The following is a 17,629-nucleotide window of genomic DNA, read 5'->3' as shown; positions in this document are numbered from 1 at the left end:
ACAGACTGGGGAAGGGTACCAAAAAATGTCTGCAGCATTGAAAGTCCAATAGAACACAGTGGCCTTCATCATTCTTAAATGAAAGAAGTTTGGAACCACCAAGACTCTTCCTAGAGCTGGCCTCCCGGGCCAAACTGAGCACTCGGGGGAGAAGGGCCTTGGTCAGGGAGGTTACCAGGTCTCTCTTTATGTAGTGTTGTCCTATATTTATATTGTATTTATTTTTTTATCCCAGGCCCCTGTCCCCTGCAGGAGGACTTATGCCTTTTGGTAGGCCGTCATTGTAAATAAGAATGTGTTCTTAACTGACTTGCATAGTTAAATAAAAAAAAAAAACCAAGAACCTGATGGTCACTCTGACAGAGGTCCAGAGCTCCTCTGTGGAGATGGGAGAACCTTCCAGAAGGACAACCACCTCTGCAGCACTCCACTAATCAGGCCTTTATGATAGAATGGCCAGACGGAAGCCACCCGCTTGGGGTTTGCACATGACAACCCGCTTGGAGTTTGCCAAAAGGCACATAAAGGACTCTCAGACCATGAGATACAAGATTCTCTGGTCTGATGAAACAAGATTGAACTCTTTGGCCTGAATGCCAAACATCACATCTGGAGGAAACCTGACGCCATCATTCTGTGGGGTTGTTTTTCAGGAGCAGGGACTGGGAGACTAGTCAGGATTGCGGGAAAGATGAACGGATAAAAGTACAGAGATCCTTGATGAAAACCTGCTCCAGAGCGCTCAGGACCTCAGACTGGGGTGAAGGTTCACCTTCCAACAGGACAACGACCCTAAGCACACGACCAATACAATGCAGGAGTGGCTTCGGGACACGTCTCTGAATGTCCCGAGTGGCCCAGCCAGAGCCCGGACTTGAACCCGATCGAACATCTCTGCAGAGAGCTGAAAATAGATGTGCAATGACGCTCCCCGCCCAACCTGACAGAGCTTGAGAGGATCTGCAGAGATGAATGGGAGAAACTCCCCAAATGCAGGGTTGCCAAGCTTGTAGCGTGATACCCAAGAACACTCAAGGCTGTAATCGCTGTCAACGGTGCTTCAACAAAGTACTGAGTAAAAGGTCTGAATACTTAAGTAAATGTCATATTTCCGTTTTTCTTAAGTGCAAAAATTTCTTAAATCGTATTTTTAGAATAAGTCTAACGTAACAAAATGTGGAAAAAGTCAAGGGGTCTGAAAACTTTCCGAATGCGCTGTATATTATCAGTGCAGTAGGGTGGAAGGCAAGGGGGAAAAAAATACTTAGACTATTGAGATGCACACAAAGATAGTCTCTCAGCCAGTCTTTGTCTTGACTGCTTCCAGTCCCGTCCTCCTCTTCAGATTGGTGAAGAGCAGCAAAAAGTTAACCACATAGGTTGAGACGCAGACCACGCAGAAATCTCCCAGAATGAAGGCAAGTACTCCGGCTAGGTACAGCGATCCAGCCATGGACACCCAGGAGGCCAAGACCAGGAGGAACGCTGCCCTACTGGACACAGACTGACCTGTAGACACAAGAGACAGTGAATATTGGTTGTGTGTCCCAAATGGTAACCTATTCTCTATTTGGTACACTATTTTTGACCAGAGCCCTATGGGCTGCCATAGGGCTTTGGTCAGAAGTGTTGCAAAACGGGAATAGGGTGCCATTTGGGATGCAACCAGTGAGTAAGGAGACATTATAGCATCCCTGCATAACATAAAATAATCAAAAATGGGGAACTGTCGTGGGTGTCTGAAATGTTGAATAATCATATATGACAGGGTTGGGGTTAATTCCACAAATTACATTGTAATTAAATTCCCTCTCCCTGTAAATTCCATTTAAATTCCATGTCCGTCTTTGAATTCAGAGTGAATTAAATTCCCCTCAACTCATACGTTAGGTAAACTCTAGTAATTCAAATCTACAAATTTGAATTCAATTGCCTGGGGCTTTCAGGCTGATCACGTCACTGTTCAGACAGCCTAGTTATACTCGAAATATAGAAATACAAGTTAATATAATTCAATGCAAATCCTTTAGTACATTTTGTTATACTAAGTGCATTAATTCAATTAATTAAATAAACTTTTTTACAAATTTAATTCCAATTCTAACAGTCTAATACCAATTCCATAATTGAAATTCTTGAATTTGCTCATTAAATGGAGAATTTGTCAATTTGAATTTCAACCATCTTCAAATTCAAATTGAAATGGAACCCAACCCTAGAAAGCACTTGATAAGAAATTATTGTGTACGACCTAGTGATAATTCAAAATAATAACCACTAAAATATATACGGACCCCCAACCCAGTAAGATTAGCTGTCATCACGGTGTCAGCTAATGACAATCCAAAGGGGGGGGTGACAATTGGTCAGTTGAGCTGTATTGTGTTGGTCAAAAGTTAGCCTAAACTGATCAGAAACAGACATCTCAACTCACAAGAGAGTAGCCTACATAGAGTATTTGACCTACCCAGAGCCAGTTGCAATGTGTAGAAAATGATCCCCAACAAACTGTTGGGTTGATTCAGTACACTGTCTTTAGCAAAGAAGAACTGTACAAGCCCAAAACCACGTCCCCATCTGACAAAAAAAAGAGGCAAAACAACGGTTTGTCATTCATAATGTGATAAGTATGATACAAGCATGTCATTGTGTGACATCAGTGCAGCTTTTAAATAAAAACTGATTACTGTGACTGTGTAGGCCTATTTTTATAAATACTACAATGCACTGTATCCTATCTGTCATGTGTGAATTGTTTGTCTAATCTGAATGCCACAATTTAATTCAAGATTCTACCAAAGACTAAACTACACACCCAAGCTATAGAAAATAATGAGTAGGCCATAACAGCGATAGAAAAATGTAATTTATTTGGTACCACCTTGACTAAGATTCACCTAACAAAAAAAATAAGTAAATAATTTAAAATAAATAATAAACTAAAAAAAAGGACCTGTGCAGTGCAATCAGTGCTGCCCAGATAAAAATGTAGGCTGTACGTGGCATTGAGAGGGGGTGGAGATTCTACAGGAAGAGGCGAAGCTTGAGGTTTTACGAAAATAACCACGAAGTGAGGAAGTTTTTAATTTGGTAAACAACAAATGTAATTGCTAATTTTCTACGTGAGGCTTATTTGGTCGAATAGAAGGTTCGTAATGCTTCGGTTGTTACGAATCCCATGATAACAAGACGCACGTGTCATTTCAGCAATTACCAAAAAAACTACTCTATATCGGAGATGTGCCCCTTGTTCACTCGCGTATCTGCCCTGTCATTGACTAGAATGGTTCCACCTGATCTCTCCTCCCGACTGCCTTCCATCTTCGAGGACATGTATTTCCATTGTTAGAGTGGTCACTCGACTCTTTGAAATATAATAGATCATCTTTATCTATGAATTATATGAACAACGTTGTCTATTCGTATGCTACGGAACTGCGATAATTGTGTTTAGCACGCTGGTTGAGTTATAGAAGTGCGTTCATTGCCCAACATCGCACATATATAGGCCTAGGCTACTAATAAATACGAAAACGGTTTCAAAACATACCAATAAACTATAGGCCTATGCATGAAGAAAATACATTCTCCACTATTTTACCTCGAGGTGAAAACTTTAGAGCAGCTCACAGAATCTCCCAGGTCGCACATCGCCCGATACTCAGGGTCCCTCTCTCGCGAAATCTCAACGTGCAGAGCATAGAATGACAAAAACAAACCGAAGATACAAAGAAACAAACGTGTTTTTCTCTCCCATTTGGGAACTCCACTGCAACTATTCGATGCCATGTTCTATTGCCTTTCAATGAAGTTATTCGAGCCTACTACGGACAACCTTTTCAATCCCGGCTGGTCGCCAGTCAGAGAGTCGGTGTGTCTCGTGAACGACAGTGTGAGCAAAAATGTTGGAATCAACGGTTCGCCTTCAAAATAAAAGTCCCCAATTGAAACTGACGCAAACGGTGAGAAGTTGTGGAATCATGCCACAATTGGCCTAGATAATGCTATACAATGTTGGAATGTTGTTATATAAATTCAACACAACTGTAAACAATTCAAATTCATTCAAGAGCTAATATTGGTGTAAACTATATACACTGAAAAAAAAAGAAACGGAACATGTAAAGTGTTGGTCCCATGTTTCATGTTTCATAGGCTGTCATTGTAAATAATAATTTGTTCTTAAACTGACTTGCCTAGTTAAAGGTTAAATAAAACATATAAAAATGAGCTGAACGAAAATTGCAATTGGCGTGCTGACTGCAGGAATGTACACCAGAGCTGTTGCCAGAGTATTGAATGTTAATTTCTCTACCATAAGCAGCCCCAAACGTAATTTTAGAGAATTGGGCAGTACATCCAACCAGCCTCACAACCGCAGACCAACTGTATGGCATTGTGTGGGTGAGCGGTTTTCTTGATTTCAACGTTGTGAACAGAATGCCCCATGGTGGTGGTGGGGTTATGGTACGGGCAGGCATAAGCTACGGACAATGTACACAATTCGATTTTATTGATGGCAATTTGATTGCTCAATCCATAGGTTGGGCTGTACATTGCAATATGAATGTTCAATACACAGATTGACTGGTGAGCTTAATGTAGTTAATTTCAGTAGTTTTAGAGTCCCACAATAAGAGCTAAGGGACTAATATTTGTGTCAACTCTACACAGTTGTGTTCTGTGAGTGTCACTGAGCAGGCTGATACCCCATTTCATGCACAATCCATGTTAGGCTGTACTGTAACCCTTCCTGGTTAAATAAATAAAGTATGCCCCCAATGCAAATATGTGAGATTTCAACTGATTTGTACTTTTCGGCGGGTCAAATGAACACATAATTGTCTTGTTAAATGTATATAACATCTAGTCCAATTGTTGCATGATTCTGCTATTTTTATCCGTTTGCATCAGTGGGGACTTTTATTTTGAAGATGAACCATCGATTACACTATCGTTGCTCACGCTAATATTGTTCACAACACACTGGTCAATTGGACGGCACTGCAGATGTTACGCCAGAGGTGGTACAGAACTCCACAAAGAAAATAAACATTCGCGTGCCATGGCCTCCAGGCTGCGGACTTTGATAGCTGTAGCAGAGATGTGGGCCGTTTACACAGCCTACACTTCGTTTGTTTTTGGTCTAAGGAATTGTCCGTAGAGCTCCGAGACAGGATTGTGTTGATGCACATATTTGAGGGAGTGTACCAAGACATTTCTCCAGCATTGAAAGTCCCCAAGAACTCAGTGGCCTCCACCATTCTTAAATTTAACAAGTTTGGAACCACCAGGACTCTTCCTAGAGCTGGCCGAACTGAGAAATCGGGGGAGAAGGGTCTTGGTCAGGGAGGTGACCAAGAACCCGATGGTCACACTTACAGAGCTCCAGAGTTCCTCTGTGGAGATGGGAGAACCTGCCAGAAGGACAACCCTCTCTGCTGCATTCCACCAATCAGGCCTTTATGGTAGAGTGGCCAGACGGAAGCCACTCCTCAATAAAAGGCACATGACAGCCTGCTTGGAGTTTGCCGAAAGGCACCTAAAGGACTCTCAGACAATGATAAACAAGATTCTATGGTCTGATGAAACCAAGATTGAACTCTTTGGACTGAATGCCAAGCATCACGTCTGGAGGAACCCTGGCACCATCCCTACAGTGAAGCATGGTGGTGGCAGCATCATGCTGTGGGGATGTTTTTCAGCGTCAGGGGCTGGGAGACTATTCAGGATCGAGGGGAAGATGAACGGAGCAAAGTACAGAGAGATCCTTGATGAAAACCTACTCCAGAGCGATTAGGACCTCAGACTGAGGCAAAGGTTCACCTTCCAACAGGACAACGACCCGAAGCACACAGCCAAGACAATGCAGGAGTGACTTTATGGTCTAATGTTGTTATGGTCTAATGGTCTAATATTGTTATGGTCTAATGTTGTTATGGTCTAATGTTGTTATGGTCTAATGGTCTAATGTTGTTATGGTCTAATGGTCTAATGTTGTTATGGTCTAATGGTGTTATGGTCTAATGTTGTTATGATCTAATGGTCTAATGTTGTTATGGTCTAGACGCCGCAGCCCGTCTAGTGTTCAACCTTCCCAAGTTCTCTCACGTCACCCCGCTCCTCCGCTCTCTCCACTGGCTTCCAGTTGAAGCTCGCATCCGCTACAAGACCATGGTGCTTGCCTACGGAGCTGTGAGGGGAACGGCACCTCAGTACCTCCAGGCTCTGATCAGGCCCTACACCCAAATAAGGGCACTGCGTTCATCCACCTCTGGCCTGCTCGTCTCCCTACCACTGAGGAAGTACAGTTCCCGCTCAGCCCAGTCAAAACTGTTCACTGCTCTGGCTCCCCAATGGTGGAACAAACTCCCTCACGACGCCAGGACAGCGGAGTCAATCACCACCTTCCGGAGACACCTGAAACCCCACCTCTTTAAGGAATACTTAGGATAGGATAAAGTAATCCTTCTCACCCCCCCCCCCCCCTAAAATATTTAGATGCACTATTGTAAAGTGGCTGTTCCACTGGATGTCATAAGGTGAATGCACCAATTTGTAAGTCGCTCTGGATAAGAGCGTCTGCTAAATGACTTAAATGTAAATGTAAATGTCTAATGTTGTTATGGTCTAATGGTCTAATGTTGTTATGTTCTAATGTTGTTATGTTCTAATGTTGTTATGTTCTAATGTTGTTATGTTCTAATGTTGTTATGGTCTAATGTTGTTATGGTCTAATGTTGTTATGTTCTAATGTTGTTATGTTCTAATGTTGTTATGGTCTAATGGTCTAATGTTGTTATGGTCTAATGGTCTAATGTTGTTATGGTCTAATGTTGTTATGATCTAATGGTCTAATGTTGTTATGGTCTAATGGTCTAATGTTGTTATGGTCTAATGGTCTAATGTTGTTATGGTCTAATGGTCTAATGTTGTTATGGTCTAATGGTCTAATGTTGTTATGGTCTAATGGTCTAATGTTGTTATGGTCTAATGTTGTTATGATCTAATGGTCTAATGTTGTTATGGTCTAATGGTCTAATGTTGTTATGGTCTAATGGTCTAATGGTGTTATGGTCTAATGGTCTAATGTTGTTATGGTCTAATGTTGTTATGGTCTAATGTTGTTATGGTCTAATGTTGTTATGATCTAATGTTGTTATGGTCTAATGGTCTAATGTTGTTATGGTCTAATGTTGTTATGGTCTAATGTTGTTATGGTCTAATGGTCTAATGTTGTTATGGTCTGTAGCTCAGTTGGTAGAGCATGGCGCTTGTAACGCCAGGGTAGTGGGTTCAATCCCCGGGACCACCCATACGTAGAATGTATGCACACATGACTGTAAGTCGCTTTGGATAAAAGCGTCTGCTAAATGGCATATATTATTATTATTATTATTATTATTATTATGTTGTTATGGTCTAATGTTGTTATGGTCTAATGTTGTTATGGTCTAATGGTCTAATGCTGTTATGATCTAATGGTCTAATGCTGTTATGATCTAATGTTGTTATGATCTAATTGTCTAATGTTGTTATGGTCTAATGGTCTAATGTTGTTATGGTCTAATGGTCTAATGTTGTTATGATCTAATGGTCTAATGTTGTTATGGTCTAATGTTGTTATGGTCTAATGTTGTTATGGTCTAATGGTCTAATGTTGTTATGATCTAATGTTGTTATGATCTAATGGTCTAATGCTGTTATGGTCTAATGGTCTAATGTTGTTATGGTCTAATGTTGTTATGGTCTAATGGTCTAATGTTGTTATCGTAGAATGTATGCACACATGACTGTAAGTCGCTTTGGATAAAAGCGTCTGCTAAATGGCATATATTATTATTATTATTATTATTGTTTTTCACATGGGGGGGGGGGGGGGGGCACAAAATCATTGATTGGCTCTTACGATTTACGGATTAAATGATTAGGTGTCGTTGAAGCAGTATTGGTGCATGGGTAAAATCACCGAAAAAGCCAAGCCAGGAATAAAAGCGTTATTTTACAACCCGTCTTGTGATAATTGCATTGTTTGCTCTATAACCTGTTACTTCATATGCCAGGACACCGTGATATATAGGCCTAAAGCCGAGACAATAAGAAGACACAGTGGCAGAATAAATTAAACCACAGTTTTGTTTCTTCACTAAACCGGAGAGCAACATCAGTCGGTGAAGTCCACAAAACATATTTATTGAAACAAACAGTTTACATGACCTACAGTATGGCCAAGCAAGTTAATGTTTCCGAGATTTTCGGCCAACTAAACAACTATTGATTTAGAACCAGGGAGAGTTACTGCAAGTTGCAAAGAACTGACACTGCCTCCACTATTCCTGCGCCATTTCAACTGCAACATCATCTAATCACCTATGCTTAGTTTAAAACAGTGAAATAACTATTTAGTCCAAACAAAGCTAAATATGACGTTGCTGTCCATGGTACTGATTTCTGTATGCACAGGTAGTGTTGATTCACCCTACTTGTAGAGAAACGTCAATGCCATCCTCCTCTTTCATGTTGCCTAAAAGGTCTATGACTATGTCATACAGTACACACTTTTAGTTTTTGTTGTCCAAGGCTACCTGCCTATAATGCCAGACCAGCTAGTTGATTTGTATTTTTGTACCTTTATTTAACTAGGCAATTCAGTTAAGAACAAATTCTTATTTACAATGACTGCCTACCTTGGCCAAACCCTAACGATGCTGGGTCAATTGTGCGCCACCCTATGTGACTCACATCCAGTTATGATACAGCCTGGAATCGAACCAGGGTCTGTAATGACGCCTCTAGCACCGCTGTGCAGCTCGAGAGTTAACATTAGCCTACTACATCTAGCTACATGTTGAACTTCAAGCCTTTCAGGCCAGGGGCATAATGTATGTATTTATGGTTGGATCCGAATTGCCATTATAAACATTGGCCAGTACAGAGAATGAAGTCCAAATATCTATCTCCATCCACGGTTAATGTAGGAAAGGGACAATTTTAGCTAGCTAGCTAGCCACAAAGAAAAGGAGATGCAACAAATCCATTTTTGTCTGTAAATTACATTTTGATTTTGGTGTGATGTGAATGGTGTGAAGCCAAATCCAAGCTGTCTTCCCTTGACACTTTTTTTGGTGCTCCAGGACCATTCACAGTTGAGTTCTCTCAGTTTAGCTCAACACTGATTGGTTATTTTATTATTTTTTTTATCAAGGGAGGCCAAACGCTCACCGGCTTCCCTTTATTCAACGCTATGGACGCCAGCAATATCATATCATTTTTCACCAGACAGCACCCATTCAGCCTCTTGCGAATTGAAGGAAAATTATGAAGCACAGAGACGAAATATACATTATTTTGTTATTTTTCGGGTCCATCCATGAATACACGCCACTTAGTTGATGTGACGGCAATTAGATCAGGCAAAGGAGCTACGAGCGTACTTTAGCGGGAAATGATGCTGAATATAAAGTTTTCGCTTTGCAATTGTTTATTTTATAAAAAGCAGTTCTGATTTTGGCCGCTAGGCGGGGCAAAAAATCCATGTTTAACACACACAGTAGCAGCCTAAAATTAGTTGTATACAGTGAGTGGGAACTCATCCAACCCAGCATAACAAGAGGAGAGGCTGAATCAATGAGCTCCTGTGTGAAAACTTGAGTAAGTTGCACTGGTTGCAAGCCGCCAAATATACATGTAAACGTTTATTCGAGACAAAGTTTTGGTAGCTAGCTATCTATAGTTAAAGCCTTGACGTGAAGCTGGCGAACAGTTGAAATGCGTTTGTTAGCTAACGTTTACCTTTCGAAAACCCTTCTGATCCGTAGCAGTTAGCGTCTATGAATGGGTTAGCTACAGTTATGCTAACTAGAGCTAGTTGTCAGAGCTCATTCTGTGCCAGGCCAGTAACGTTAGCTAACTACGTTAGTGAAGGAGAAAAAAGTCCGTCCGCTGCATTCTGCGTTTCACTAGTTAGGTATAAAGCAGTAGTTTGCAAAGTAGAATTATCACTACACGAGAAGTGTGTTGTGTTTTTAGCTGCTAACTAGCCTTATACTTCCTAAATAAAAGCCACAATTCGTTATAACGTTTGTTTAGCCAAACGACTACTACTTCTTCGGTGGGGTTTATCGGTGGTTGGCATCCAACGTCGTTTTTAATTTAACTAGGTAAGCCAGTTAATAACAAATTCTTATATACAATGACGGCCAAACCCGGACGACGCTGGGCCAATTGTGCGCCGGTCATGGGACTCCCAATCACGGCCGGTTGTGATACATTTTGTATTCGAACCAGGGTGTCTGTAGTGACGCCTCAAGCACTGAGATGCAGTGCCTTAGACCGCTGCGCCACTCGGGATTACCCCCACCTACTGTACTGGATTGTGGGCCAGAGACTGGGAGATACTAAATCCAGCCAGCCACATTTCTTTAAAAAAAATATAACAAATATTTGAAACTGTATCTAATGACATTCTACTCAGTATGCTCCTTTATACAAGGCGTGGGTCTAATCCTGAATGCTGATTGGTTAAAACCGCATTCCAGCTGGTGTCTATTCCACAAGTTACCACCTGCTAAATCTATGACCTTAAAATGCCTATTTACTCTGTTCCATCTGACTGTGCAATCCACTGTCTCGTCAGCCCCACCCAGGCACTTTATAAACTTGATCTCCACTATAAAAAGCATCTGGACATTATCTCACATTTCTTTTAGACTAACATTTAGTTTTCAACAGTAGAGATTTGTATAAACCTTATTGTCTGTCTCCCCGATATTTGCAACATTGTTTCAATATTCAAATTCGATCTCCAGCTGTCCCATAGTAATGAACATGTCGGGACAAGAAAGACGGGCAGCGCATACCTCATATGCCCTCCTCAAGTTGGAGGGATCTAAATTGGGTTCTCAGGTGGGGGTGGGGGGGTCAAGAAGTTATAGCCCAGCAAGGGTCCTTCCGTTTGATCCAGATCCACTGGCTGGACATCCAAAGTGTTGGAGAAGAAAGTAAAAGTGCAATATGTGCCATGTAAGAAAGCTAACGTTTAAGTTCCTTGCTCAGAACATGAGAACATATGAAAGCTGGTTGTTCCTTTTAACATGAGTCTCCAATATTCCCAGGTAAGAAGTTTTAGGTTAAGGTTATTATAGGAATCATATAATTATTTCTCTCTTTACCATTTGTATTTCATATACCTTTGACTATTGGATGTTCTTATAGGCACTTTAGTATTGCCAGTGTAACAGTATAGCTTCCTTCCCTCTCCTTGCTCCTCCCTGTGCTCAAACCAGGAACACAACGACAACAGCCACCCTCAACAGCCACCCTCGTAGTTGTTCCCCATGCAGAGCAAGGGGAACAACTACTCCAAGTCTCAGAGCGAGTGACGTTTGAAACACTATTAGCGCGCACCCCGCTAACTAGCTAGCCATTTCACATTGGTTACACTAGCCTCATTTCGGGAGTTGATAGGCTTGAAGTCATAAACAGCGCAATGCTTGACGCACAGCGAAAAGCTGCTGACAAAACGCACGAAAGTGCTCTTTGAATGAATGCTTACGAGCCTGCTGCTGCCTACCACCGCTCAGTCAGATACTTGTATGCTCAGTCAGATTATATGCAACGCAGGACACGCTAGATAAACTAGTTATATCATCAACCATGTGTAGTTAACTAGTGATTATGATTGATTGTTTTTTATAAGATAAGTTTAATGCTAGCTAGCAACTTTACCTTGGCTTACTGCATTCGCGTAACAGGCAGTCAGTCTCCTTGAGGAGTGCAACGAGAGGCAGGTGGTTATAGCGTTGGACTAGTTAACTGTAAGGTTGCAAGATGGATCCCCCGAGCTGACAAGGTGAAAATCTGTTGTTCTGCCCCTGAACGAGGCAGTTAACCCACTGTTCCTAGGCCGTCATTGAAAATAAGAATGTGTTCCTAACGGACTTGCTTAGTTAAATAAAGATTAAATAAAGGTGTAAAAAATTATTATATTTTTTAAGTCGGCCAAATCGGTGTCCAAAAATACAGATTTCCGATTGTTATGAAAGCTTGAAATATGCCCTAATTAATCAGCGATTCCGATTAATCGGTCGACCTCTAATAAGAACGTTGCCAGCCATTATGGGAATGGAACATTTAGAACGAACAACTGGGTCACGTCTCTAGCAACTGAACCGATAGAACGAACGACCAGCCGGCTTAGGTAAAAACCCTAGATTTGGGTCGGGACTATATCTTGTGAAAGGATTAAATATTATGAATAAATTCATCAAAATGTTCAATCATTATTTGAATATGTTGGTAAACCGTTGTATAAAAGTGTTACAGCCATTGTTTGGAGGATATTTTGGCACAGTTTGCCGGTCACACTTTCCTGTGTGGATGGTTTCCTACAAGTATAACATTTATACATGCTCCACTGTCTCTGTTTCCTGGCAATAATCACACTTTCCTGTTGGATGTTTTCCTATAACATTTAAAGTCTTATTCAACCGGCTGTGTCCCACCCGTAGTCTTGTAAAAATAGCCTCCTCTCTTCCTGCCGTCCTCCCCTCCCTGACTTATCTCTGTATTCGGGATATATGTTTTCCCTTAGTGTCCCTATTCCACTGCTCCTGCCATCTCTGCGCCATCACTGTCCATATCAATCTTTTTGCCTTGCTCATTGAAACTACAACATCCCCACTACTAAGTGCTTGTTTAGCCAGTACACCAGCTACCTCGTTCCCCTCCACCCCCACATGGGTTGGGACCCAAGAAAACTTGTCTGCATACCTATCTGTCTAACCCTGCCATGGGTTTGTAGTACCTCATACAGCAGGTCTTGTCTGCTACGTGAGCTAAAGGACTGCAGACTCATCAACACTGCACATGAGTCAGAGCAAGTAACTACTCTGTCTAGCTTGCCTTCCAACCACTGCAAGGCCAACAGTACACCCATCAGCTCCATCATATATACAGCCAGGTGATCTGTAATAGGTTTCCTGACCGCCACCCCACTTTCCTGCACTACAAATGCTGACCCAATGTGTCCTGTCCTAGGATCTTTTGAGCCATCAGTGTAAATGGCCACAAAATCCTGATATACAGTATCCAGATGTCTATTAAACAAATCAGATGGATCAAACCACTCACTATCTTTCCGTAGTCTCTCCAACACTTCTAGATCAACTACTGGAGGTGGGAGTAGCCACGGTGGGTTCACAGGAATAGCTTCCGTGAGGCTAAACTTCCTTCCTTATACAGTCCCGTCTCTCTTTGCCTGAGTATCACCCATCCACCCAAAGCTTGTGTTCGTTCTGTCCTCGCTCATGTTCCCAGCATGCCTGTAGAATTCCTTTTGCAGGATGAAACACCCAATGTCCCTGTAGGTTGACCCAATAATTCATTGCCAGCTGCTGTCTCCTAATCTGCAATGGCATATCCCCCATCTCAATCTGTAGTCCAGACACTAGGGAGGTCTGAAACACCCCACTACATATTCTGAGTCCTTGCCCCTGTATGATATCTAGTCTTTCCAGTGAGATCTGGGCTGCCGAATTATACACTATACTGCAGCAATCATCAACTAAATTCAGTAGCGGGACAATTTTATTATTATGTATTTTTTTCTTCTTGAGTGGATTGTCGGGGGGTCCGGATGATAATAATTACAAATAATTTGTAGACAGCAAATTGACCGATAGTAGCACAACGGATATGTTTGACTAAAACTTAATCATTTCAGACCTTGCTTACATTTCTATATGATCACACGTTTCTCTTTATTATCCATGGGAATACTTGAACAGATTTCTTAAATTAAAATCACTTGGAATTGATTTCTTGGTGTTTTTAGTCTGTTATATCCAACAACAAAACAACAACAAAAAATACAACTACAAAAAAATACAGCTACAATAGTCATTTACAACATGAACCATGTCTACACTGTATTTCTGATCAATTTTATGTTATTTTAGTAGACTATTTTTTTGCTTTTCTTTCAAAAACAAGAACATTTCTAAGTGATTCCAAACTTTTGAACGGTAGTGTGTCTGATACAGTTTACATACACCTTAGCCAAGTACATTTAAACTCAGTTTTTCACAATTCCTGACATTTAATCCTAGCAAAAATTCCCTGTCTTAGGTCAGTGAAGATCACCACTTTATTTTAAGAATGTGAAATGTCAGAATAATAGTAGAGAGAATGATATATTTCAGCTTTTATTTCTTTCATCACATTCCCAGTGGGTCAGAAGTTTACATACACTCAATTAGTATTTGATAGCATTGTCTTTAAATTGTTTAACTTGGGTCAAATGTTTCGGGTAGCCTTCCACAAGCTTCCCGCAATAAGTTGGGTGAATTGTGGCCCATTCCTCCTGGCAGAGCTGGTGTAACTGAATCATGTTTTTAGGCCTCTTTGCTCACACATGCTTTTTCAGTTCTGCCCACAAATGTTCTATAGGATTGAGGTCAGGGCTTTGTGATGGCCATTCCAATACCTTGACTTTGTTGTCCTTAGGCCATTTTGCCACAACTTTGGAAGTATGCTTGGGGTCATTGTCCATCTGGAAGACCCATTAGCGACCAAGCTTTAACTTCCTGACTGATGTCTTGAGATGTTGTTTCAATATATCCACATCATTCTCGTCCCTCATGATTTCATCAATTTTGTGAAGTGCACCAGTCCCTCCTGCAGCAAAGCATCCCCACAACATGATGCTATCACCCCCGTGCTTCACGGTTGGGATGGTGTTCTTCGGCTTGCAAGCCTCCCCCTTTTTCCTCCAAACATTCCTTTTGGCTACATTCATCCTGGTCCCTCGGCATCATTCAGGCACACCAGGTATTTGATTTCTATCAGATTTTCAATCACTTGGCCATTTCCATCCACCACTAGCACCCCTCCTCTCAGCCACACCACCACCACTACCACATTGTCCTGTTCAATACCCTTGCCCTAACATCCTGTAATGAAGTCCTTACCCCCTGCCCCTACGAACCACTGCACACAGTGCATTCGCAAAGTATTCAGACCCCTTGACTTCCACATTTTTGAACATTACAGCCTTTTTCTAAAATTGAATTGTTTTTGATCCTCAATCTACAATACCCCAAAATGACAAAGCAAAAACTGGATTTTTGAAAATGTATTACAAATAAAAAAACATACCTTATTTTGAAATATCATCTTTTACATATTGTAGATCATTTTCTACCTTGTCTGGATTACAACCAAATTATGCTATTGCGTATTGGATCACAAAAAAATGTAACTTTAACATTATTGTGTAGTTTTCCAATAAAATGGTCTGAAGTGTACATACTCGGTACTCATATCCCAAAATACATGATTTCACTACAAAACATTTTTACTAGAAAGTTAGCAAAAATAGATAACATCTTGCTACCATGGATATGAAAAGACCTGTCCTTTGGTGGAAACATCTTCACGATTTAACTCTTTAGTCTTGTCCCACTTTACCTATTTGCTTATGGCCTCCACTTAACGACTTGTTTATTTAAATTATATGAGCAAAACATATTTGTAACGTTAACTAGCGAGCCAGCCAGCTAACGTTAGCTAGCTAACAGTACACTTTAACTTGACATTAGGCTTATACAGTTTTACTACGCAATACATTTTTAAAGCTGCATTAGACAGGATTACCTAGATATACTGACCATCTCAAATAGACAGAATGGTGCTAAATGGCAAACCAATCCATACTCATCTCTCAGCATGTCCAGCCCACTCATTATCTCAGCCAATCATGGCTAGCGGGAAGTTTAGTCTTTTTCTGTGGCTAAACCAACTAGGCTCGTAATTTAACAATTTTATTCGTATTTACAAATGACATACACGTTTGTAATTAAGTCACATACGTTCACGTTCGAGAAGGCATTTCTGCCAAAAAAAAACACATTTTGATAAAAATAAAAAGTTTGTTCAAACGGCTTTCCTGTGACGTAGTGACTCGCGACAAGTGCCTACTTTCCTGAAACGGGTCACATTTAATCAATTCTTTGAAAGCTATCCAAATTGACTAGCTTAGCCAGATATTTAACTGTCAATTTACCTGCTCAGGAGGCTAGTGTTTTGTTAACTTTCTCTGTCAGTGAATCACATTTTTCAATCATGTTTATGCATGATTGTCTCATTTCAAGTAACTAGCTGCAGGCTCAAAGAAACATTCAATCATATACTTTGCATAGAAACCCAAATAAAAGTATGAAGATAGAAAGATGTGTGTCATGAATGCTAGAGTGGAGGTTTAAAAACCTACAGCTGCATATGCATATTTGTCAACACAGCATATCCTGCACGTATATGTAGTAATCAACAAGGTGTTAATCAAAACAAAATATATTTTATATTTGAGATTCTTCAAATTGCCACCCTTTGCGTTGATGACAGCTTTGCACACTCTTGGCATTCTCTCAACCAGCTTCAACTGTAATGCTTTTCCAACAGTCTTGAAGTACTTCCCACATATGCTGGGCTTGTTGGCTGCTTTTCCTTCACTCTGCAGTCCAACTCATCCAACCCATCTCAATTTGGTTCAGGTCGGGCCAATGTGGAGGCCAGGTCGTCTGACACCTGGAGGTATGTTGGGTCATTGTCCTGTTGAAAAACAAATGATAGTCCCACTGCGCAAACCAGATGAGATGGTGTATATATGCAGAATGCTGTGGTAGCCATGCTGGTTAAGTGTGCCTTGAATTTGAAATAAATTACAGTGTTGTCAACAAAGCACCATCACACCACCTCCATGCTTTACGGTGGGAAATACACATGCAGAGATCATCTGTTCACCCACACCGTGTCTCACAAAGACACGGCGGTTGGAACCAAAAAATCTACAATTTGGTCTCCAGACCAAAGGACAAATGTCCACCTGTCTAATGTCCATTGCTTGTGTTTCTTGGCCCAAGCAAGCCTCTTCTTCTTATTGTTGTCCTTTAGTAGTGGTTTCTTTGCAGCAATTCGACCATGAAAGCCTGATTCACGCAGTCTCCTCTGAACAGTTGATGTTGAGATGTGTCTATTACTTGAACTCTGAATAATTTATTTGGGCTGCAATTTCTGGGGCTGATAACTCTGCCGCAGAGGATAAGTTCAGTAGAGGCAACTCTGGGTCTTCCATTCCTGTGGCGGTCCTTATGAGAGCCAGTTTCATCATAGCGCTTGATGGTTTTTGCGACTGCAATTTTCCGTATTGTCTGTCCTTCATGTCTTAAAGTAATGATGGACTGTCATTGCTCTTTCCTTATTTGAGCTGTTCTTGCCATAATATGGACTTGGTCTTTTACCAAATAGCCCTATCTTCTGTATACCACCCCTACCTAGTCACAACACAACTGATTGGATCAAATTCATTAAGGAATTCCACAAATTAACCTGAAACAAGTCACACCTATTAATGGAAATGCATTCCGGGTGACCTCATGAAGCTGGTTGAGAGAATTCCAAGAGTGTGCAAAGCTGTCATCAAGGCAAAGGGTCGCTATTTGAAGAATCTCAAATATATTTTGTTTTGTGGTTACTACATGATTCCATATGTGTTATTTCATAGTTTTGATTTCTTCACTATAGAAAATAGTCACACACAAAATAATCCTTGCATGAGTAGGTGTTCTAAAAC

The 17,629-nt window shown here is 41.0% G+C and overlaps 2 protein-coding genes across 7 annotated transcripts in view; one reads left to right on the top strand and one right to left on the bottom strand.

Annotated features, from left to right (window-relative positions):
• Nucleotides 1-771: 771 nt before the first annotated feature.
• vkorc1 (vitamin K epoxide reductase complex, subunit 1) lies at nucleotides 772-3,887 on the bottom strand. The gene is made up of 3 exons (XM_046357837.1): nucleotides 3,602-3,887; nucleotides 2,468-2,577; nucleotides 772-1,509 (listed from the first exon to the last, which is right to left on the bottom strand). Exons 1-3 carry the CDS (start codon nucleotides 3,787-3,789, stop codon nucleotides 1,298-1,300), a joined length of 510 nt encoding a protein of 169 aa, XP_046213793.1. The 5' UTR covers nucleotides 3,790-3,887; the 3' UTR covers nucleotides 772-1,297.
• A 5,636-nt stretch (nucleotides 3,888-9,523) lies between these two features.
• LOC124041221 (pleckstrin homology domain-containing family A member 1-like) overlaps nucleotides 9,524-17,629 on the top strand; it is a 32,028-nt gene continuing 23,922 nt past the window's right edge. For all 6 annotated transcript variants that reach the window (XM_046358559.1, XM_046358558.1, XM_046358561.1 and 3 more), the window contains exon 1: nucleotides 9,524-9,651. The gene's annotated coding sequence lies outside the window, so the exon portion shown is untranslated. The remainder of the gene's footprint in view (nucleotides 9,652-17,629) is intronic.

Source organism: Oncorhynchus gorbuscha, linkage group LG08 (genome assembly GCF_021184085.1).
Source record: "Oncorhynchus gorbuscha isolate QuinsamMale2020 ecotype Even-year linkage group LG08, OgorEven_v1.0, whole genome shotgun sequence".
NCBI lineage: Eukaryota > Metazoa > Chordata > Actinopteri > Salmoniformes > Salmonidae > Oncorhynchus > Oncorhynchus gorbuscha.
Note: the sequence above shows the minus strand (reverse complement) of the source record. Positions and strands in the feature narration are given on the sequence as shown.